This window comes from Miscanthus floridulus, chromosome 19, assembly GCF_019320115.1.
Source record: "Miscanthus floridulus cultivar M001 chromosome 19, ASM1932011v1, whole genome shotgun sequence".
Classification (NCBI taxonomy): domain Eukaryota; kingdom Viridiplantae; phylum Streptophyta; class Magnoliopsida; order Poales; family Poaceae; genus Miscanthus; species Miscanthus floridulus.
In genome coordinates this window covers 79,019,193-79,043,386 of record NC_089598.1, presented here as the reverse complement: position 1 = coordinate 79,043,386, position 24,194 = coordinate 79,019,193, and the positions used below count along the sequence as shown (strand labels likewise).

Below are 24,194 nucleotides of genomic sequence, written 5' to 3'. Positions count from 1 at the left end.
AATGATGGCAACTGCTTGAAGACAAATTGAAATCATAACTTAGACAATGACTAATGAATATATAGTCTAAGGGGCAAAGAAGGACCCCCTATTCGTGCCCCTAGGGAGCCTCAACATGTTACAAGGCCCAAGGGCCAAAAAGACGATGGCGTAGCACCCTGATAGATTTTGGGTGTCCACTTGTTTTGACAATTCCCTTTGATTTCAAAGGAATTTTAATGTCGTATTAGTGCTATTGGTTAGCTTATGAAATTATCCTTCTATGCATAGGTAGAATGTTGAAAATGGAGTCCTTATGTGACCTAGGCTTCCATTTTAGTGCGGACTCCTGAAGTGCCGTGTGGACTCAAACTTGATATGGATTGGGCCTCCAACTTGACTTGGACTCCAATGCTAGGCTCCTAAGGTGGTGGCCAAGGAGGAGGATGTCCCTGGACATCCTTTAGGTACTCTCCACATGGTTGGTGTGTGCTCCCACTAGGGCCTTTATCCCAAGGGTGGGTAATAGGTCCATGATAACATTGTAGTACCCTATAGAAACAACAACATGTCTTGATAATTTGGAGGCCTTTCTGACATGATTTGGAGGCCTTTTAGATCTATTTGAAAGCTTATGAAACAAGCTTTCCACCTAGTACTCATTGACCTCAATCGCACTTTGGATGAAGGAGTTATAGCCTTCTTCCCAAAGAAGTACTGTCGGGCTACCAATGAACCGAATGTTGTGCTTTGATGGTCGTGTATCCCAAGATGGGTCTTGAGCATGGTGCATCCACACCCCATGAGTTATAGAGGCCATGTAAGAAGTCTCTCCAAGGTTCATAGCATCCTCAAATTGTTTCCTAAACGAGAGTATCAACATTAGGTAGCAATAAATTCTTATGTCATCGTACAAACATAGGAATGAGCTCATCTTGTTTTTAACTTTCATGGGTGTATACATAGGTGTCATGTCCTCATCAGGTTCTCTGTGGGGCAATGCTCACCGAAAAACTCTGGTGAGGCCATCTAAGATTTTTGGTGCTTGTCAAGTTAGATAGCCATTGGTGAATGTTGGAGCTCTTTTCTCCAGTGATCACCTATGGTGGATCCTAAACCTTCTGCTGAAATCCTAGGTAGGAGCATTTTATCTAATGTTCCCTCTTGACCATCACTAGAGGAATCCGGTGGCCTTTAAAACCTTCTATTGAATCCTATTGGACAGAGCCTAAGCTCCAATGCCCATGTACAACCTTTTATCCGAGTACAAACGTGTAACGCCCTAAAATTTGCAATATTTTAAAATAGGTGGATTGATTTAATTATGTATCTTGGTGAGCATTTAAACTTAGAAAAGTAATAATTTTTATTAAGTTAAAAACAAATATAAGGTGTACATACATGTTTGTGCATTCATGACGCTACACATTATTTTTGCATTGTATGGTTTGAACCAAACTTCCAAACTAATTCAAAAAGATTTGAAAATGAATTTGAAAATGCTAGAGAGAAAAAAGGAAAACAGATTCTTTCTCTCCCTCTCATCCTTTCTGGTTTTGGCCCACCTTCTATTGGCAGCCCGCTCTCTTCCCTTCTTCACTCATGGGCCGCTCAGGCTGAAGCCCAGCACGCGCCCGAAGGCTAGCTAGTCGTTGGCCTTTTCCTCTCCTCCCCGCTCGGGCCGAAGCCCCAGTCGGCCTGCTCCCACGCCCATGGCCTTTCCTCCATGCGGCCCAGCAACAGTGTTGGCCCAGCTTCATAGCCGGTCGAGCCACGTCCATGTTCGCCTTCCTCGCCCCCCCCCCACTAACAGCCCGGCTACATAGGTCAGGGTCGTTGTCATCCCATATCCACGTCGGAGTTCTTACCGCCGCCGCCACCATTTGAATCCACCTTCGCTACGTCACGTTTGCTGTGCTCCCCATGTTGTCGTCTCATAAATACTGATGTCATGCCTACGCCGCCTCCCTATCCTACCCTAGAGCAAGTTTTCGCCCCGCCTAAAGCTCGCTGAGCCACAGCTGTAGCTCTAAGCGCCGCCATCGGGATCGTGCAGCCACCTCACGCCGTCATCGGAACCCCGCTCGAGTTTTTGGGTTCGGTTAGTCCGCATTGAGCTCCTCTCTCTCCCTATGCTCTTGCTTCGCTCAATGATGCTCTGTAGGTCGAGAACCGATAGCGCCGCCCACACCGGCCATGGCGCTGCCGTGTTGGTACTGTTCTAGTTGCCCAGCGTCATCTCTCCCTCGCCCGATCCAATCTCGGCCGCCCGTGTCTAATCCAATGGTCAGAATCAGCCGATACCCCTTCACTGGTGATTTTACAAAAAGGCCATTATAATTATTTTAGCCTTAATCCGTAGTCCCAGGGTTATGTCAAAAGGACCCCTGCGCTTTTCTGTTATCGAACCCACGGTCCATCGCGCATTCCACAGATTATGCCTTCTTGTTTTAAAAGCGTATTTTATTTGGTTAACTTCAAAATATGTTTTCACCTATTTACAGTTTTGCCACTAGATTTGTTTTTGCCATAAAATCTCCGTTTTAACTCAGATTTGATCCGTTCAACTTGCGTTAGGTTCATAATTCCATAATCTACATATTCATACTACTGTTAAGTATGTTTTCAACTCTTAAAATCCAAGGTTAGATTTAATCTATTATTTTACTAAAGGAAATCTTGTTTAATTCGTAACTTCTTCGTTTTAGCTCTGAATTTTGTGATCTTCACGTCTGTGTGATCGTAGCGAGATGTAGATTCATTTTACAAACTTTTCATCTTGATTTTATATTGATTGGTGTATTGTTCTAATCCATAGATTTTGTTTGCTATGCATGATTGTATGGATGCATGTGTGGTGCTGTTTGATCTCGAGTTGACAGTGAGTTTTGTGTTGGTGATCTAGAGCAATGCTTTGAAGATCAAGACCAGTAGCGATACTTTGAATTAAGGTAAGTATAATATGAGGCTCCTTGTTACCTATTCACTTTAATGCAATCTCAATTCATATGCATATGTTAATGAACTGCTTGGAGTCTACCTACCTTGATATTGATTATCCTGTCCTTGATATACCTATGGGTTTTGCATATGGATAGTATGCTCAGTTTGCTCTAACTAATATTGATTAAAGAATGCACTTAAAGATATATACAACATGGTATTAAAAGATGTTTTTTAGCAACATGGAGCCAAGGGGGCTAGAGCATTGGGCCTTTTCTTATGGTGCTCTAGTTTCTCTCTATAAGGACTTATCTTTTAAGTGACAACCTAGGACTTATAGTACAACCATGAGGACTACATGGCTCTGGTCTTAGTCTAGTACCTTGCTCTTTCTAGTTTGTAGCAGTTTATCGAAAAGGGCAAGAGGGGCATACTGGGTTGGGTATGGGCCTCATCCCCAGGGTGTGTACTTTGTTACGTGTATCAGTGCCACTTTTGGATATGACTCCATAACACTTGGGAGATGGAATCCTTAGCGACTGCTCCTTATTAGAACGACTGGGGAAAAGTTTCATAGTGTACCCTGCCTGCTCACCTTGGAAGTGTTTTGGGAGTTGCAAACCTAGGCATATGGGTAACATGACTCGTGGTGAAAGTGTACAACCTCTGTAGAGTGTAAAACTGATATATCAGCCATGCTCATGGTCACAAACGGTCTGGACCCTTACCGAATAGTTGGTTACTCGGATGGTTTGGGTTATGATTAAAATTGTTGATACCTCTGATTATTCATATTTGGGAGCCTAAGCATAACTTAGCAACTTATGATTAATAATAAAATATGACCAATTAAAAGTGCTTACCGTAGTTCAGCCATGTCAAGCCTTTTGAGCATGCATCCCCTCATGTCATGCTTGCTAAGCGGTAGTAGCTTACGTTTGTTTTATTTCAATACTTTGGCAAAATCCTGGATGGGTACCAGATGGAGGTTCTTCAGTGAAATTTTCTAAGAGGAATTAGGCTTGTGATCAACCAGTCAGTTGTCCCTGTAGAATTAGAGTCTTCACCTAGAGATCGGAGTTGCCTTTTCACTGTTTGTTATCTAAGGTTATATTCTTTATACTAAGTATGTTATATATTGAGCATTGTCTTTCTATATTACCCTTTATTTGTAGCTATATGTGAGATTTGACTTCTTGGGCTCACATATGGTGTGTATCTGGTTTTGTTCTTAAAACCGGGTGTTACAAAATGACCTGACCTTTGGATTGTCTAACCCTAAGCTTTGGTGCCTACTCAGGGACACTACCAGAGATTTTTGGTGCTCTCTACGTAGCATTGTCTTGCTTCTCGTTTGGGTTTTTTCTACTTGATGTCTTGGATTCTTGCGTGTCTTCTAAGTCTTCTAGTGGCTCTAATGTCTTGCTTGAGGTGTTGATCACTTGATCTTCATGTTGCTTTTGTCCAAGTCCATCATTACGTCCAATACATTCAATACCTTGTATACTAACAAACAACATCAGTCCATTTCATCATGTTGTCATACAATCACCAAAATCAACTATGGCCCTAACTACGTACCATTTCCCTTATAGTTTTTTTATCGAATCGGTAAGGGAACCCCCTACCTAATATTTTTTGCCTTTTCAATTAAATGAAAGAAAGTTCTGTACAAAAGAAAAGAAATAATTATAGGCAGGTACAAGGCAGCAAGGCCCAAAAATAAAAAAGGGGAACAAACTAGCTATAACTATCTCTCCAAAGATTGAGTCCAGTATACTGCCTTGGCTTAGCCTTCGTACACACAAGGCCAAGTTCCTCTTTGAAATCTCTCTTCCAATTGGAAAGGTTAGCTTGTGCATTATCGAAGATGATTGCATTTCTTGTTGTCCAGATGATCCAACAGGCAGATATGAAGATTTCTCCAAAGAGAGTATTTCCAAAGACTGATCTGGCTTCTATGATCATATCTAGTGGCTATAGGTTTGTTTCCTAGGTAATGGGGATTGAGTTCCAATAGGCCTGACTGAAGGTGCATTCAAAAAACAAGTGAAAGCTGGTTTCCGCATAGCCAGTGTTGCACAAGACACAACTATAGTTATCAAGTACCATGTTCTTCCTTCTTAGGAGGTTTCTTGTGTTGAGTCTATCCCTGAGTAATAGCCAAAAAAAGAATTTATGTTTACCTAGGTTACTTGAGGTCTAGAGCCAAGTAAACAGTGGAGAGCAAGGTGTATGTCCAATGAGTAATTTGTACACTTTCTTGCTTTTCAAGGTGGAAGATCCCCAGGTGTAGCCCCATTTGTCATCAATACTTTCATTCCATGCTCTTTGTTGTAGGAGATCAAGCACTTCATCTAATTGAGCAACAACTTGTGTGGACAAGGGCAAGCTAAAAATTCTATTGAGTTCTTGATAAAAAAACCCTGATGGAGCATTTTTGTTTCCTAGTGAAGGAGAATAGATGTGGGTACTGATCTTTGAGAATGGCTCTTGACCAGTTATCTGACCAGAAAAGAATAGTGTTACCTTTGCTTGGAGAGCAGACAACAATGTCTTTGAATTTGTCAAAAAGTTGCATGATCTCTTTCCACCAAAAGGACCCAACTAGGCTTCTAGCTTGTGGGGGAGTATAAGTGTTTAAGCACACTTGGACTAGGTTAAAGCGACCTATGGGATGTCAACCTTGTTGTAAAATCTATCTAGAAATTTCATGAGCAAAGCATTGTTCTGACTCTTGATATCAATTATCCCTAGGCCACCTTGATCTTTAGGTTTGGTGGCTACTTCCCAAGCAACAAGACACTTGCCCTTTCTACTAATGTCCCCTTTGCTCCACATACAGTGTTTTCTATAAACATCAATTTGTTTAATCACTTGAGGAGGGATCTTGAGACTGCACATGTAAAAAGTAGGGAGTGCAGAGAAGACAGAGTTCACTAGAATGAGTCTACCATTATATGACAGGTGCTTCCTAATACCAGACAATCTCTTCTCAATCTTTGTCAACATAGGTGTGTATTCCTACAAGGATGGTTTTGTTGTACCTAGTGGTAACCCCAGATATGTAAAGGGCATAGTCCCAACTTTGTAGCCAAAAGTTCTGCCTAAGTGTGTGGCTCTGTCTAGAGTTGAATTGATGGGTACCAGAAAGGATTCCTCAAAATTAACATGTAATCTAGTAGATTCAAAGAAGGGTCTGAGTAATCCTTTGAGATAAAAAAAGAGTTCTGGCATCACTAGGAAGGATCAACAAAGTGTCATCAGTATATTGGATGATTGGAAAAATCCCCACCAAACTCTTCACTTAAAGGATGTTTGAGCACACCATTTTGCCAGGCTCTATTAACCACAGTTTGTAAAAAGTCAGCTACAAGCACAAAAAGGAAGGGGAGAGAGGATCACCTTGTCTTACTCCCCTTTATAGGTGAAAGATTTCCCTGGGACACCATTAAGAAGGACAAAAGAGGTACCAGTGCTCAGGATGTTATGAATCCAGTTAACCCATTTTCTAAGAATCCCTTGTGTTTGAGAACTTGGAGGATGACTTCATGCTCTAGCTTGTCAAAAGCTTTCTCAAAGTCAAGTTTAAGGATAATAATTTCCTTCTTTGAATGGTGAGATAAATGGAGGAATCAAAAGGCCCAAGCTAAACAATCTTGAATTGTTCTGCCTTTTATGAAGCCATATTAGTTTGCATGAACTAGCTGCAAGATAACACTCTGTAACTTATTTGAAAGGATCTTTGTGATACACTTGAGAGTGTAATTCAGGAGGGATATTGGTCTATAGTCATCAACAATTTTAGGATTGCCTTTCTTTGGAATGAGTGCAATGATAGAAGAGTTGATGCTGCTAAGATCAATATTCATGTGGAAGAAATCTCTGAATAACCTTAGGTAGTCATTTTAACAATACTCCAATGATGAACAGGCCATTGAAGCCATATGGCCTAGGTGCATGACTATTTGGTAGGGTTTTGATGATATTTTCTATCTCCTTAGGGCTAAATTCTATGTCCAAGTGATACAAAGTATGTTATGTCAACAGGTCACTGAGATTGTAGGATATGCATGAGAACTCACTGATTCCAAGTCTTTTCTTGTAGGCTGTCCAAAGCAAGCTTGCTTTTGGTCATGATCTATCACAGCACTGCCATCAGGTTTGGTGAGAGAGACTATGAAGTTTCTCTTATGTGAAATAGTTTCCATGGTGTAAAAGAAGCTAGTGTTTTCATCACCAAGTTTGATCCATCTGATTGTATTTCTCTATCTCTAGTAAATTCTTTTTGATTCCAAGAGTGAAGCATGATGACTTTTGACCAGTTTTTTAAAAGCCTTTTCAAGATTGGAGAGATGTCTTTGATCTTTCAGACCATCCAAGAGAAGGAGGACCCAATTGCAATTGTAAATCAACTTATTTAGCTTAGGAAGATTTTTGCTCCATTTTTTTTAGACCAGCTCTAACCTGTTTTTATTTGGAGGATAGATTTGTGGCTACATTGGCAAAGACATCTGAGTTGTTCCAATGAAGATCAACAATGTTCAAAAAGTCACCATGCTTAGTCCAATAATTCTCAAATCTGAACAAATTGGATCTTGGGATGGAGCTTCCCATGTGTAATACATAAGGAACATGGTTAGAGATAGTTCTTGACAAGGGCTGCACATAAGTAGCAGGATAGGAAAGCGTCCAGGTGGATGAGGTGAAAATCTAGTCCATCTTCACTAGCAATGGGTTAGTTTGTATGTTAGACCAAGTGTAGCTTCTACCGCTGAAAGGTATCTCTACTAAGTCTAAATCTAGGATCATATTCATCTTAGATAAATCCCCACCTAGCTTATTTTTGTTTTTAGGTTCACTAATCAAGTTGAGGTCCCCACCGAGGATCCAATCATCAAATCCACTAGTGTCAAAATTCATGAGCCATGTGATGAATCCCTGCTTTTGAGAAGGATGTGAAGGACCATAAATATTTGTGATATGAAAGTTTTTGTTATCCAGCCTGCAAGTTAGCTCAACAGTGATAGCATAAGAGTTAGTTTGAATCACTGTACCATCAAATATACTACTGTTCCAAGCAATTAGAAGGCCACCAGAGGCACCAATGGATGGTGAAAAAGCAAAATGATTAATGTTCCTGGGACATAATTTCTTGATGTAAAAGATATCAAAACTTTCTCTTTTAGTTTCTTGTAAACAAATAATCTGACATGCACTTTCTGAAATCTTGTTTCTAATGGCATCCCATTTCTCCTAGGAGTTAATCCCTCTTATGTTCTAGAACAAAATCTTTGTGTATCTTGTATTATTTATAGGAATAGTTCTAATAGTGAAACAAATGTTTAAACAAACACTTGTCAAACATAGTGTGAAGCCAAGCCCAGAGGTGTAACATCAGGAGCATTATGATCATAGGGAACTAATGATTGAAATATACAAAGCTAGGGAGAAAGTGCAAATACAGGAAAAACATAGGACCAACATTCTAATATATATTAACATAACTGTGTTTAGAAAGGCTTACTGAGGTGTCACAACATTAGTTTTGGCAGTACATCATTTTATTTGTTCAGTATGCAAACTGGAGCCTGAACCTAGCTAACCAACACACACATAGATAGAGCATGAGTTCAAAAGGCAAAAGCTGCACTCTTCCTAGTGCATAGGGTCGGACAACTACACTGAACTTATTCATCTATATTAACTTGATCAAGCAGAGCAATAGAAGCAGCCTCAAGTTGAATCTGATGGAACCCAATGGCTATGCCTTCCATGATCTCTTTGGATAGATGTGGTGCAGCACCATTCTTGGATGGGCCTAGGATGATAGCTAGTGGGATGGGCTCAACGGCTTCTTCTTCTTCCTCCTCTTCAAATGCCTCATGCTCTGTAGCTTGCTTGTTCTTCATAGTACTTTCAACATCTTTGAAGCCCTCATGCTTCTTAGCAATTCTCCTACTATGCCTCAGTAAGCTATCATCAAGCTTTTCCTTCACCTTCCTGGTCCTCCTGCGTGGAGTCTCAAAGACAATAGGAGCCTCATCAAGGATCTCTATGTCTACATCCTCATCTTCATCAGCACTGATATAGTAAAGGGCAATCTTCTCAAGGGAGGGACCACCAATCTGAGGATACAAAAGGAAGGATAGGTGGATGAGTAAGTGAGTATCATTGAAGTAACTTGGAATAAGAGTGACATGATCAATATTGAGGAGATTCAGAGATGAAAGGAAACTACTAGCAGGGTGGATGGCAGGGATGGGTTTTAGTACCATTTGTAGAATGAAGGAAACTATGGTGACCAGAGGATCAGAGGGAATGCTTGGGCTATAAATCATAGATTTGAGTCTTGGGCCTTGCCTCTACACAAGGGTGGTTTCAGCCATAGTCTGTGCACTGCCAATTTGAACCTGAGAAGCCTATCCAGTCTACTTCTGAATACCAAAAGGGTCAGTTTCACCTTGGCCTTCAAACACATTCATCATCTCTGAATCAAGGGGGCAACCTGTTCCTGCCAACGACTAGGACCTCCTACATCAATGTTCATAGCAGCATCTATAGGGGATGCAATGGGGGTGGCTTCTGTTGATGCAGGTGGAGCGATCCCCATCCAACAAGGAGGTTGAGGAGGGCATGGGTGCAGAGGCCTAATGGTAACAAACCCTTCTTTGTCTTGTGGCTCACTGATGTCCTTCTTTAGGACGAAGCAAGAAACAATCTAGGAATAGCCTTTCTTGGGGAGCCCTGGATTAACCTTGATAGAGTCTAGGATCTTTGCATCATCATTGAGGTAAACTTTGACAACAACTCTAGCCAGGTTATCAGTCTCATGCCAATCTACCATAATGCTAAAACTAGAGACTACCTTAGCTATGGTTGGGAAGCACCTCAGATCCTCTGGGAAACCTACAAGCATCACCCATGCCTCTCAATCCAGATCAAATGTATGTGTATTAGCAGCTTCATCATGTTTAGCGACTGACATGGAGTAATCACTGAAACTAAACACATGACCAAGAAAGTGTTCCCTCTCAAAGACAGAACTGAATCAAACAAAAGTAGTACCTAGAGGGTAGGGATGAACCTCAATGACATGGACCTGGTGGATGTCCTCGAAGAAGGAGCGAAGGGCTACAGCCAAGCTTACGAAGTCATCCATGTGAACTTGTGGCTCTAGCTTCACGATTGCAAGGTCCTCATTAGAGAGGGTGTAGCAGCCCGTCACGAACACTTCATAGCAGAGAGGAGGATGGGTACTGGGTCTTCCAGCTTGAAGCCTTTGGGGACAAAAGGCACCGGGTCGACCGCCTAGTTCGCCATGGCCATCGGTGAACTAGGGTTTTTACTGTTGGTGGGAGAACAGGGAGGATGGATTCACCGAGAGCGAGGGTGGGCGATTGATAAATAGGCGATGCAGAGCATGGTGTTTTGCCTTCTAGAACAGTCATGGGCCGAAATTGGCGTTGATTGCGGGCCTTGGAGAGGCAGGAGGAGGATATGCGTCCATAGTTGAAACATGATTTGCATCTTACCTACTGGTGCAGTCCTTCCTCAAGTGACCATGGCCCAAGCACCTGAGGCAGACATGGGCCTATGAGATTGGGTCCAAAACAACTGGCTTAACTAGGGAGGGGGGCCTTGGAGGCTTTAAATTTGAAAATAAGAGAGTTGGGTTAGGCGCAGATAGCGCCGCCTGATGGGCCACCCCCGAAATCACTTGAGATCTTGCATTGGGATGAGTTTTAGGGACCCAGCGAGATACTCGCCTACGATTCCTCATCTCGGGAGGATTCAAATTTGAATTTGGCTTTGAAGGCAGGGAAGAAAGAACAGGGGCTGAATTCGAGTAATTCAGGTGTTAATTAGTTGGGAAATTCAGACGAACAAAGACCGATTTTTTAGAGGCAGCAGAGGAATGAACAATATTAGCACAACTCTTTTTCTTGCCTTTCGATCCAACTAAAGTCCATTCGGCCTCTTGTTTGGCAGACCAAAGATCAAATTCTTTGCGCCAGTTTGGACCTCCTCCACTCCAAAGGAATAAGAAGATGGCAAAAGTTTTGCAAGAAAAGCTTTTCAACTTATGAACCATGAAACCCACGTTCTTGCAAGAGACAGTAAAGCTATACATCCATCCAAAAAGATGATAAATGTTGTAATCCTTAGCAATGCCACCAAAGCATGCTTGCAAGTTGAGCCCGACTAAATCTTCATTAAGGCAGAGAGAAGAACGACCGAAGCTTGCGACAAGATGAAAGCCTGAAGGGGAGAAGGGAGTGGCAGGACTCACCGAACATCCGAAACGTTGGTGGACTAGCTTGGCAAACTAGATCCCCGGATCATAGCAAAGGTCCGAGAGCCCAGCCATGGAGGGCGACGAGGATCACATGAGGCTACCATGGATGAAGAGAGTGGAGGGGGGGTGGAGCGCGGAGGTGGAGGGAGTAAGTAATGCTTTTCAGAAGCTCTATGCTTTAAAGAAATTAAGTGATATGGTTAGTCATCTAAAAAGTTCCTTTCAAATGATCTATTTCACCTCCATTCCTTCTTGAGGCCAATGTAATTTGAAGGTGGAACTGAAGCTTGTACTATTGCCACACGTTCAGATTATTTGTTTTTTTTCTGAAGTCCAAAGGAGATGTTTGTGATGACTATAATGTTTCTATAATGCGTATTAGTTAATATTTATTTATTTTTTTCAAGCATCCAGGTCTACAGTGCCCATCTAATCTTGCATGTTTTTTCCCACCTTGTACCTACATGAATCGAACCGATGCATTGCTCTAACATCTTGAATCTTATGGATTGAAAAACTATAAGCAACTATAAAATCAAATGTTTGAATGGAGCAAAGAAAAACACAGAAGTTTGATGAGAGAGATATTGACACGATGAACTTTCCATGAGGTTCAACATCTAGTAGATTACTCTAAAATTCCTATGAAACAAAATTTCATATAGGATTTATAATGACACAATTCTTTGTTCTAAATGACTTCATAGCAAATTTACGTATAAGATTCTGATCGCGTAGAATTCCGCCACTTCTCCTTCGTTGCAAAGGGGCTGAATCACTTTGGTCTTGTTTCTTTGACACAAGTTGTATTCCACACTTATATTGTATTGCCACAATTAATTAATTAACATGTTGAAAATTAGAGATGGCAGGACCGAGTGATGGCTAGAGCTAGCATGATAATATGATTCTATTACACACACTCCTGAATGAATAATAGCAGTCTGAATTCTTTCACATTCCCTGTGTAAGCACAAACACAAGCACAACAGGGTAGAGAGAGAGAGAGACGCACAGAGAGACAGAGGAGGGAGACCTCGGCCTCGGCCTCCCCCTCCCCCACATCACTTCGCCTCTCTCGTCGCATCCCACCCCACCCCTCCCCACTCTCCCTCCTCCGCTCGATCTCCCATTCTTCCTCGTCTCCGCCGCCGCCTGCCCCCACCTCCAATCAACGCCCAACGCCCAGTATTCCAGAACCTTCTCCTCCCCGGGAACCTTCGCCCCCCTCCCCGATCCGGGGCGCCCCTGATGCGGTGCCCGCGCGGCGCGATCGCGTGACGGACGGCCGCCATGGATCCCCCAGGCCCCGGCGACGAAGGCGAGGCGACGCAGCCGCAGCCGCTGGAGTGGCGGTTCGCCCAGGTCTTCGGCGAGCGTGCCGCGGGCGAGGACGTCCAGGAAGGTACACACGTGCGCATGAGCTCGAGATCCGCTTGATTTGTGGAGGCTCTGGGCTTGGCTGCCCCGATTGGATGCCCTGAAGTGGTGGGAATCAATAGGGCTAGTGTTGGGATTGCAGTTGTGCGGGTTTGAGAGATTTGGTCTTGTAGGAAATGCGCGGCAATGATGGCGCGACCCCCTTAATATTACCTGTCAGAAAAGGCATGGCTTTGGATTGTGTTGGTGTATGTAGGACTACCACGGTGCGTGTAGAATGGATTCGGTCATTCGGAGGGTTAGCTTGATGCTCTACTGGCAGAGTGCGCCTTGTGAGAAGCGTGAAGCTCAATTTCCTGCCCTTTGAGAGTTTGTTTGGCTGCAAATGGAATCCTTTTTAGCCTTAGGGTGGCTTAATCGCGCAGGTACCAGGCCGACTGGGGTTTGAGTAATGTGGTCACAGATAGTTGTCTTGGCTTTGTGTTTTAAAGAATGCAGAAAGGTGGTAAGAAGCTCTGGAACATGTGAACTCATCTGGCTTCAATTTAGTGGGACATGTTTTGCTTGAGGGGTTTGTTCGGCATACGATATCATAGTGCAAACTTGAACTGAACTTAAGAGGTTGGTTGATCTCATGAATTGAAAAACTGGACGAGTTTATAGGTGTCTATAAGAAGTAATGCTGTGTTTCTTGTCTGGTTGTGGTTCAGCATCTGCTTTTGGCTTGTGGCCTTGTAGGAAATTTGCAGTCTAAAGTTCTGCAAGGATGATTTTCCATTGGCACATGGTGCTTATTCTCTTTTAATTGTTTTAGATGTATGTTTATCTGGATGGACACACAAAATGAGGTCCATCTGTGAAATTCCTTTTATCACCGTGCCACATTGGTCCAGTTGTGTTCGTTTGATGATCTCTTTTAGAGAAAATAATAGCTTTCAATGGGTGAAACTGCTGACCGATGCTTCTTAGTATGGAAACTTTCGCTTCAGAATAGCCTGCTGGGAAGAGAGGTTATGATGACAGCAGTGAATGTCTTTGCCTTTTGTTTTATATTCCTTTGCTGTTTTATTTAGAGGTTAACAGAATGCTATATATGGCATTGGGGTTTTGTTGTATCCTGAGGATTTACGTCATGAATTGGGCTTATTGATCATTCAATAAATAACCTTTTTTTTATTCAGGACTTGAAGGATGTCTACTATATACCATACACTGATATTGTCATCTAAACCTAGTTTCCTTCCATACCTGCTCTGCTCTTTGATAAGCGAGGAATTTCACTTTAGTGTGAGTGAAGAATGTTGCCTTGCATGTTGATTTAACACTCTTCTTTGTTTTCAGTTGACATCATCTCTGCAATTGAATTTGATAAATCTGGTGATCATCTTGCCACTGGTGATAAAGGAGGACGCGTGGTTTTATTTGAAAGGACAGATGCACGGGATGTAAGCATGGCATGTTGAACTTATCTTGGTTTTGATTTCAATATTTTGCCCTAATAAGTTCTTATACCAGCAGAATGCCAGCCGGAGAGAACTGGAGAGACAAGATGTTCCAGTTACTAGACACCCAGAGTTCCGCTACAAAACAGAATTTCAGAGTCATGAACCTGAGGCATGTTATTAATAAGCAGTTTTTCTGTCATTTTCTTTAGAAGTTTCTCTATTGCCATATAGTTGTATTGACACAAGAAAGTTGAGAAGTTGGTGTTGGAAATAACAATTCCAAGGGAAAAATAACTTTTATTTTGCATAGGCCCTGGTACTATGTTTATGTTTCATAATTGCAGTATGCACTTCTGATCATAAAAATAAAGCATTGTTGTATGCCAGTACCATGTGCTATTCTTGTTTCCTTTCGGAAATTAATGGTAGTTTGAAGTTATATCAGGGTTCTTATTTTTATGTGATTCTTGTAGTTTGACTACCTGAAAAGTTTGGAAATAGAGGAAAAGATCAACAAGATTAAGTGGTGCCAGACAGCCAACAATGCTCTATCCCTTTTGTCTACAAATGATAAAACAATAAAATACTGGAAGGTATGGATGCAAGCTACTTCTAGAAGTGCTTTTCAATTTTTCTAACCGCTTCAATTCTTTTAATCCTAATTACGTTCTTAAATGTTTACTGTAAATCTAGCGCGGATGTAATGTAACTGCATGTAAGTTGTTGAGTATTAGCATCCCTATTTTTCTCATCGCTGGTAGTGCCGTAGAGGCTTGTGTTGAACTAAGTCTTTGCATTTCTGAAAAAGAATTATTGAAATCTATGCCAAAATTGGCTTGTTAAATACATAAATTTGATTGCGATGCCAATCATATCATTTATTATTACCTTTTAAATTTTGTGGACACAAAAAAGTGTACAATCTGTTATTTTGTTTTTATTATATGTAGCACCACTGCATTCCATTTTTTATAATTGTTTCTTCTATCAATTTCAATTGCAGTTTTTTTTTTTTTTTTGTTTTTGTTTTTTTTGCTTTGCTTACTCATTGCTTTCATTACTGTCCAGGTTCAAGAGAAGAAAGTAAAACGAGTTGCAGTAATGAATTTGGACAGTTCCCAAAATGTAGGAAGTAGTACCACTGCTATTGCAAGTACCAGTAGTTATAAGGCACCTCTTCCAAATGGTGGATGCTCTGATAAGTTTGATTGTGTGAATAATGATCTCTCCTTTCCACCTGGAGGCTACCCATCACTGCGTTTGCCAGTGGTAAGTTATACTCGACATCTTATACATTATCTGCTCTAGCATTTGAAATTGTAGTTATATAACTTATAAGTGGAAGGTATGCAAAACTGCAGCTATTTAGTCCAACTCACTTCGCTTTCAACCATATGCAGGTTACCAGTCTAGAAGCAAACCCTGTTGCTAGATGTCGACGTGTATTTGCTCACGCACACGATTACCATATAAATTCTATTTCAAATAATAGGTCAGTCATTTCAGACATTGAATTTTATCTTTTCACTGGGATCCCTTTTGCGCTCTTTCTTTTCCATGGGTTCATATGCATCTCTTCCAGTTTTCCTTATGTTTGGTTTTCCTTGCTCTCGAGCAGAAAATAGGCTAAACTAACATATATTGTTGAAGAGTTAGTATTTAGTGTCCGTCTCATTGTTTTTAAGGCGTCGCCTAGGCGACAAGGCGCTCACAGGGAGTAAGGCGTCCCCGACGCCTAGCCAAAGTAGCAAGATATCCATGGAGACTGGAGGCAAAACAGAGGAAAACGAAAAGGAAAGGCCATGCAGCTGCCTCCTTGCTCACCCCCACCAAATCCAGCATCGCCTGGGTCATCTGCGGCGGAGGCGGCGGCTGCTCAAGATGGGGATCTGAGGGAGCAGCAGCAAGGGGTAGGGAAGGAGCAGAGGGCAGGCTGAGCGTGCGCAGCCAAGAGCAGCGCGAGGGAGGGAGGGCGGTGCTGCACCTGCCTGAACCATGAGGGAGGAGATGTGGCGGTGCTGCGCCTGCGTGGAGGGAGAAGCAGAGAGCCCCCAGGCGGCGTGTGTGCATCCATGTCTCCGTGAGATGACCTGAGAAGGGATAAGTACAAGAGGGCACTCGTGGGCTGCCTAATGGGCTGGGCCAAGCACTTCTCTTTTCATTTGCCCTTTTCTGTTTTCTCTTTCCTTTTTTCTCTTTTTCTTGCCTATTCTCTGCTGCTATTTTCCTATTTCTTAGAATGGTAAGGCGTCGCCTCACCTCGCCTTATGAACGCCTAGGCGTCCCCTCTGCATTGTGAGGGGGGATAGGTTGCCATGCCTCGCCGTACCGCCTTAAAAACCATGGTCCGTCTTATCAGCTAAGCCTTGCACGTTGTTCTTGAATTAGTTTTCTTGGTATTATGTTTCATTAACTGAAACTTAATAATCAGTTTCAATACTTGTCTTGCTAGTACGTCAAATCTTTAGGTCTTTGCAGGTACTTGCATTCTTCACTGGTTGAAACCCTAGTGTTGTCAGTTTCAATACTTGTCTTGCTAGTACGTCAAATCTTTAGGTCTTTGCAGGTACTTGCATTCTTCACTGGTTGAAACCCTAGTGTTGCTAGTGCTTCAAATCTTTAGCTATTTGCTGGTACTTGCATTCTTTTCATCTTCTATGTACTGAACTCGATCTGCGTGGGGTAAGACAGCCCCTGGGCATTTTGCTAAGAATAAGACCTCACGCAGGTCGAGAAAACCTCTGAATCCCTACCCCACCCATACACAACAGCACTGTAGCCTATGTGAGAACGACCATGACCTGGTCCGGACCTTAGACCTGTGCCTTAGTGTGGGACAAACGAGGGGATCTTTTTAACTCGAGCCTGAAATTCGCTCCCATAGGGAGTCGAACCCAGGACCTGAGGAAGTGAGGAGTGCTACTAGAGCCACATAACCAACTCAGCTATAAGCCCATTCGCCTATGTACTGAACTTAGATAGGGCAAACTGAATCTATGCCGTGTTATAATGAAGCACTAGGATCATGCAAGAGTAGCTTGTCTGCCTTTTGTAATAGGGCATTGGTCACATGTCTACTCTTGATCGGTTTTGTTTGCTATGTAGAACCAGCATAGTTTTCTGGTGGTCATATTCCTGCAGGGTGCAGATTCCAAATACTTCATCAACGATAATATCTGTGGGCATTGTATTGATACATATTCTTGTATTGTTTGTTAATCCACAGTGATGGTGAGACATTCATATCAGCAGATGATCTCCGAATAAATTTATGGAACTTGGAAATAAACAGCCAGAGCTTTAACATTGTTGATGTGAAGCCTACAAACATGGAAGATCTAACAGGTAATTCCACTTAGTCATATTTTTTTTACTCCCTCCCCACCCCCCGAAATGTTGCAAATTTACCTGAGGAAGTTTTACCTTTCCATTTAGCAAAAAAAAAAAGCAATATTCCTGGTGTGACATGTTTCTTGGTAATGGCTGAAAAGAATTTTAGTGATTGTGACTTTGTTGTTCTTCTCAGATAATAAGTAAGTAATGTTTGTTTCTCTAGGGGATTTGAATAAGAATAGGATTTAATAGTTGTTTCATTGTTTTGGTTGCTAGCTTTTCCAAGATAGGAAGACTTTTTGTTGCTAGCTTTGGTTCATCACCATTTTGTAGTTTCCCGTTATTTAGCCCTGACCCCACTGTTGGGAACTTGTGATCTTTCCAAAACTTGAAGCAAGTGATGCTTTGTTGTGTTATAACTTTGCTCACTTGGCTTGCGTACATGGAGGCACATGGATGCATCTACTTATTTCTGCAAATTTCTATTAATTTGAGATATGAACAGAAACATCCTGATAGTCTTTTCTTGATTTGGCCTTCATTCTCTTAGGCTCCCTATTGATGGGGCATCTGTAGACTGTAGAATAGCATATTGTCAATTGGCAACATAATCATTTATGAATTTTGACAAGGATATTATCATGGTTTCGCTATCTTTAAGTCGTGGCATGGTATCTCTGTTCTGCTCTAGTGTGTTATTAGAAATAATGGTAAGATCACCTACCAAAAAGGAAGTTACAAATAGAGTTCCAGTTGTAGTTTGCATTGACTAATTAATGCAATGAAATGAGAAGTTCACATAAGCATTCTCTTCACCCCCATCCCCCTCGTTTTGGTATGTAAACAGTGTTCTCGTTTTCTTAAACAAGTGGGATGCATAGAACAGAAACTCCTTGTTCTATTCTGTTACCTTAACTTGGCATTGGCACATGACACATTCAATCTAGTAATAAGTGGCAATCTATAAATACAGAGCACATGGGCTTGGAAAAATGTTGTAACTTGATGTTGATGTAACTTGTGGCCTTGTGGGCTACTACTGTATTATGCTAGAGATACTAAGTAACGCCAATTTATGTTCAATCCTAGTAATAAGTGGCAATCTATAAATACAGAGCACGGCCTTGGAAAAATGTTGTAACTTGATGTTGATGTAACTTGTGGGCTACTGTATTGTGCTAGAGATACTAAGTAACGCCAATTTATGTTCAATCCTAGAATAAGTGGCAATCTATAAATGCAGAGCACATGGGCTTGGAAAAATGTTGTAACTTGATGTTGATGTAATGTAACTTGTGGGCTACTGTATTGTGCTAGAGATACTAAGTAACGCCAATTTATGTTCAATGCTAGTAATAAGTCGCAATCTATAAATACAGAGCACATGGGCTTGGAAAAATGTTGTAACTTAACGTTGATGTAACTTGTGGGCTACTGTATTGTGCTAGAGATACTAAGTAATGGCAATTTATGTTCTATTTGAATTTTGTGAATTTTTTTTATTTGGAATCTGATTTTGATGGAATTTTGCTAATTAAATCATAGAAGCATAGCACTACAGATGTAATTTGTGGATAAATTTTGACCATATTAAACATTGATATAGACGACATTCTTCATTTGTGAAATAGGTTGTAAATTAAGGGATTGTAGCTTTCATAAAGTAGCTACCCAACTGGGATGAAAAAACATTCAATCTGGGCATCTGGCACATGATATTTTATCTATTTATTGATATAAGCATGGTATTATCCCTTTGCCTTTTTGAGGATTATTAGAAATCTGGTAGGCTCATTTTCCTATAATTACTACAAGTCTTATTGCTATTCTTGCTTTGCATATACACTTCCTGATTTGTTCACATTCATATTTCAGAGGTGATTACATGTGCGGAGTTCCATCCATCCCATTGTAATACACTGGCCTATAGTAGTTCAAAGGGTTCTATCCGCCTTATTGATCTACGTCAATCAGCACTGTGTGACAACCATTCCAAAATGTTAGTTACTCACCCTGTACTTCTCTCCATAACATTGTATCCTTCTGTACTGGCAACGTTGGCGACTTGTATGAAGGATTGGGAACATGTACAGTTATTTATATTGCATAAGATATTATTTTTTTATGAGTTAACAAAAGGCCTCTAAACAGATTTGAGGAACATGAAGCACCTGGATCAAGATCCTTCTTTACGGAAATTATTGCATCAATTTCTGATTTAAAGTTTTCAAGGAATGGTAGATATATTCTTAGCCGTGATTATATGACTCTCAAGGTGTGTAGTAGCTTCTCATGTTTCTATCTCATTGCTTTTGGCTGTCATACACTCATTTTTTCAGGTCCAGAGTACTTAAATGAATTTTGTCACTCTTAGTACATACTCCCTCCATTCTTTTTTACATGTCATATTAGCTTGTCCTAAGTCAAACATTTCTATCTTTGACCATCAATTTCAAAAAATTTATATAGGTTAAGAACATAAAATTTATGTTTTTAGATTCACTATGAGAAATACTTTCATAATACATGATTCACATCTTGTGAAACTACATACATTTAAAAAAAATTGATGGTAATGTTTGACTTAGGACAAACTTAATACGTCATGTAAAAAAAAATGGAGTAACATTTTCATTGATTTACAACTTCTCAAAGTCAAAAGCTAGTTGGTGTCTTACTGTTTGAGGAAAGAAACAGCTGGTTTACCACTTCTTTGAAGCACTGAATGCCTGTATAAAAATGAATCTACTGTCAAGTATACTGCCCTAGACGTGGTCCAATGGAAACTTATCTGTTGACACTTGACACCAATATGCATGATTAGGAACTGTTCTATTGTTTGAGCTATGTTTAGTACTCCCTCCGTTCCAAAATATAAGACATTTTGGCTTTTCTAGATATATTGCCTTTACTATGTATCTGGACAGAGTGTATATCTAAATGCATAGCAAAAACTATGTATCTAGAAAAGCCAAAATGTCTTACAATTTGGAATGGAGGGAGTAACTAGCAGAAAGAGCCTAATGTTTTTGCTCCATACTCAGCTATGGGATCTAAACATGAATTCAGGCCCTGTTTCAACCTTCCAAGTCCATGAACATTTGAGACCTAAGGTGAAATTCTCTCAACTGAATGATTAAGAAAAGAAGCCATTTGATGAACAAAATTAATGTAATTTTATGCTATCACTACTTTCAGCTCTGCGATCTGTATGAGAATGACTCAATTTTCGACAAGTTTGAGTGTTGTCTTAGTGGGGATGGACTTCGTGTTGCAACTGGTTCTTATGGGTATTTCTTTCACCCATTATTGACTGCATGTGTCATTTTACAGAAATCTTGTCTATTAACACTTCCATTTCCTGTGTCTTCAACTGCAGTAATATATTTCGTGTTTTTGGTTGTACTCCTGGAAGCATGGAGGCAACAACTTTGGAAGCAAGTAGGAATCCAATGAGGTATATATTTTACATGTGCCTTTTAATTTTAGTCATAATTTCTTCACTGTTGTGCCATGGCCTTGGTTTGGTCTTGTGCCTTAACCTCTACCTATCCATTACTGGGGACAGGGACACAATTCCATTTATTTAATCAATTGTGTAAGATCTTTAATGTTCATTAGTTCATAATATTGAACGCATGTGACCCTAGTTTTAGGGGACAACCCTAGCCATCCTATTTGGGAACAGAGTGTCACTGTTGGGTGAGTGGTTTATGAAACAAAACACCAAACGGGAGCTAATGATTCTCTTCTGTCTTAAAGCTGTTGCATAAAGTCTCTTTCAGCAGTATTATCTGCACCAATGATCTCTTCTATAAACATAGGTGTCCACTGCTCCACTATATTGAATCTAGTTAGATGTTCAAACTTCAAAAGTTTGTAGAGTACCATTTTACTGTTGCTCTCTTTTTTTCACATTTTAATTGCCATGTTAATTAAGTTTCATAACTGCTCTTTATGCAATTATAATACTAAGCTTATTCTTGTTGGATTTGGGTGCGATTAGGCGTCAGATTGAAAATCCAGCAAGGCCCACACGGACACTAGCTTCTTTTACCTGTGGTGTCCGGAGAGGTGACTTGTTCTCGTCAACATTGACTTAAGTACTCCTGCAACAGTATCAATTATTTTGTCCACGCAGCCATCACCGACCTAATGTAATTTCAGGTGGAGAAAATCAAGGCGTTGATGCTAATGGGAATTCATTTGACTTCTCAACAAAGCTGCTCCACCTCGCATGGCACCCGACCGAGAATTCCATTGCATGTGCTGCTGCAAATAGCTTGTATATGTATTATGCGTAGAGAATGTCCTACAGATTTTTTTTTTTTTTTGGCTTGCTCTCGGTGAAGGCGCAGGGCCCTTCAACTGCAACCAGAGAGATGGTGCAGGACATTGTCGTCAGTTCCACCCGATGGGGCCAGAAGCTGCTGATGTCCACAAGATCACCCATTGCTGTGCTAACGGACTGCGGCCTGTTGATTCTTTAGTACATGTGTAAATTATAATTCTAAACATGGAAAGTTTTGATCCAAATATTCAATCGTGGCAATTGTATTGGGAGTCGATGGAAAGGACATATCGAAGGTAAAATTCTGCATTGGACTTGGAGGACCTGCATTGCAATGGCTGTAGCATGGTTGACAATCCTTAGCATGTAATGCCACCTAGACAGGGCTAATATTGTTTTGGGACTTGAATTTCAGAAAGATAGATATTATCTAGTTATTATTGTAGCTCTTCATCTTAGTTACCGTTCCATTCGTTGGACTGTTAAAATAAGGCGGCACCGGTATAATTGTACTCTTGTTTCTTTCTTCTGAATGGCCTTTGTACACTGAAGCATTTGCAAGAACGGAATTCACTGAATTAAAGCATGGCTAGGCTCAAGATATGATTACGTTTCAAGACTATCGGTTCATGTAAGGCTGGCCATGTGGCAGGTAGTCTTCTTTTTTATATAGTGGTGCGTCATTATGCTTTTTAATTGAATGTAACATTGGCATGTACTCCAACTAGTTTCAAAATTTCTGTATGGGAAATTCTATAAATTTTGCTGTATTTTTGTGGAGGTAGGGTAATTTTGTTGAATGCTTAGTAAAAAGATCACATTTCAATGCCTTACGTTGTCGGACTTAAATATGCCTATTTTTTTATACAAATGACTTACGTTAAAAGGGGTAGATTCAGTGTCGGAGGCTCTCACATGAATGGGATTTGGGGAAGGAAAACGTCTTTTTTCTCATAAAATCTACAGAGAGACTGCTTTGAACCCACGACCTGGTAACTCAGTGAGACACCTTCATACAAATCCCTTACGTTGTCAGACTAAAATTGTTTCTTCACTCAAATCTTCATCCAACTCCAGTGAGATTGCCAACAACTTAAGCCGAGCTTGTTGGCAGCACCTGGGCATCCAATGGAATTTTGCAAGTGATTTCTTTCAGATGTTGATACAAGCCAAGCAACAATTTACGAATCCCTACTTTACGGAGATATTCACCATTGCAGCTTGGCAGATTTGGAAACAAAGAAATAACTTTACCTTTGATAAGGGCCGTCCTTAGATTCTTGGAAGTTCAGCTTTAGTGAGGAAGCTCAACTTCAGGCCCATAGTCAGCCTGTTCGTTTGGCCGTGGCTTGTCGTAAACGATCATAAATTTTAAGCCGGAACAGTATTTTTCTTTCACACAAATCAACCAGCAGTACTTCTTCACGAACCAGCAACGATACGAACCAGCTAACCGAACAGGCTGAGTATCTGTGATGCTAAGCGTCCTACTTTCTTATCCTGTATGGATTCCCTAGCCTAGTTTCCTTGCCTCTCTTAGGCTTCTAGTTTCTGCTGATGGTTGTTTGCTTGTACAGCTTTGTGTAGCTTCTTCTTTTTTATAAATATAAAAGCTTATAGTGGGGGCTTCCCCTGCTGTATTATTTCCAAAAAAAATAAAGATTGGTATCATGCTCCATAATTATCAAGTTCAAGCCTCTCCATCACGACATGGGAAGGGGAGGGGTTGGGTGCATGCTCCTATGGGCTCCCCCTCCCCCCCCCCCCCTGCCTAGGTAGCATTTGGCTAGGTTATGGGATGGTCTTATCTTTGTTTTCTAGGATGTGATAGCTCTGTTTTCTATTTGACTGAGGAGGGATGTGACCTACTCGTTTCTTTTTAGTTTGGGGATATCAAAAATAAGATTAGCCACTTGATAGGCTAAGCCCACTTGTCATTCTCTCTCTTTTTTTCCTTTCTCCTTCCTCCTATGTTTCCTGTTTGTGCCTCGCAACGTGGCTACAAGAACCCACTCGCAGCCTGAGGGGTATATTCGCTAGTGAGACATCCTTGTCGCTAGCTATCCCATAACCAAACACCATTCTGAGGTAGGTATCCCACTTGGGATATCCCTGACTCTGAACCAAACACTACCTAATAATTGGTGGCTAGAGTGAAGTGACTCCAATAGAAGGCGACTCTACTTTGATATTGATTATACTTTGGGGTGGTTGTCCATCTTAAAAGGAAGATTATGGTGTTTACTTGGTTAAGTTGAATAGTTTCAAATTTCTACCCAGACACAAATATTCTAGAAAAGATTTGTGGTACTTATCTATACCTAATATTAAAAAGCCAAAATTTTATTCTATTTTATTCCGTCCACCTCCTCGTAACTAACCGAACAATGAAAAGTTTCTCCCATCCCACTTTTTTACTTGACTCGAACTTATGACCCATACCCATGTGCGAGTTAGAACATCTCGCGTCTATCGACAATGGATACAAGTCCGATTCTAAAAGTTAGAACAACCTCTGTGTAGC

General features: G+C 41.0%; 1 protein-coding gene across 2 annotated transcripts; it reads left to right on the top strand.

Moving 5' to 3' along the window:
• Positions 1 to 12,292: 12,292 nt before the first annotated feature.
• On the top strand, positions 12,293 to 22,440 carry LOC136527345 (serine/threonine protein phosphatase 2A 55 kDa regulatory subunit B alpha isoform-like). Of its 2 annotated transcripts, none has more exons than XM_066520040.1 (14): positions 12,293 to 12,626; positions 13,943 to 14,046; positions 14,117 to 14,215; positions 14,520 to 14,639; positions 15,115 to 15,315; positions 15,447 to 15,538; positions 17,273 to 17,391; positions 19,255 to 19,378; positions 19,531 to 19,654; positions 20,424 to 20,492; positions 20,578 to 20,669; positions 20,759 to 20,836; positions 21,386 to 21,453; positions 21,547 to 22,440. In XM_066520040.1, exons 1-14 carry the CDS (start codon positions 12,515 to 12,517, stop codon positions 21,681 to 21,683), a joined length of 1,539 nt encoding a protein of 512 aa, XP_066376137.1. In that variant the 5' UTR covers positions 12,293 to 12,514; the 3' UTR covers positions 21,684 to 22,440. The 2 variants fall into 2 exon arrangements, with proteins under 2 accessions (XP_066376137.1, XP_066376138.1); XM_066520041.1 differs by having other exon boundaries at positions 12,294 to 12,626; positions 14,120 to 14,215.
• Positions 22,441 to 24,194: the final 1,754 nt, after the last annotated feature.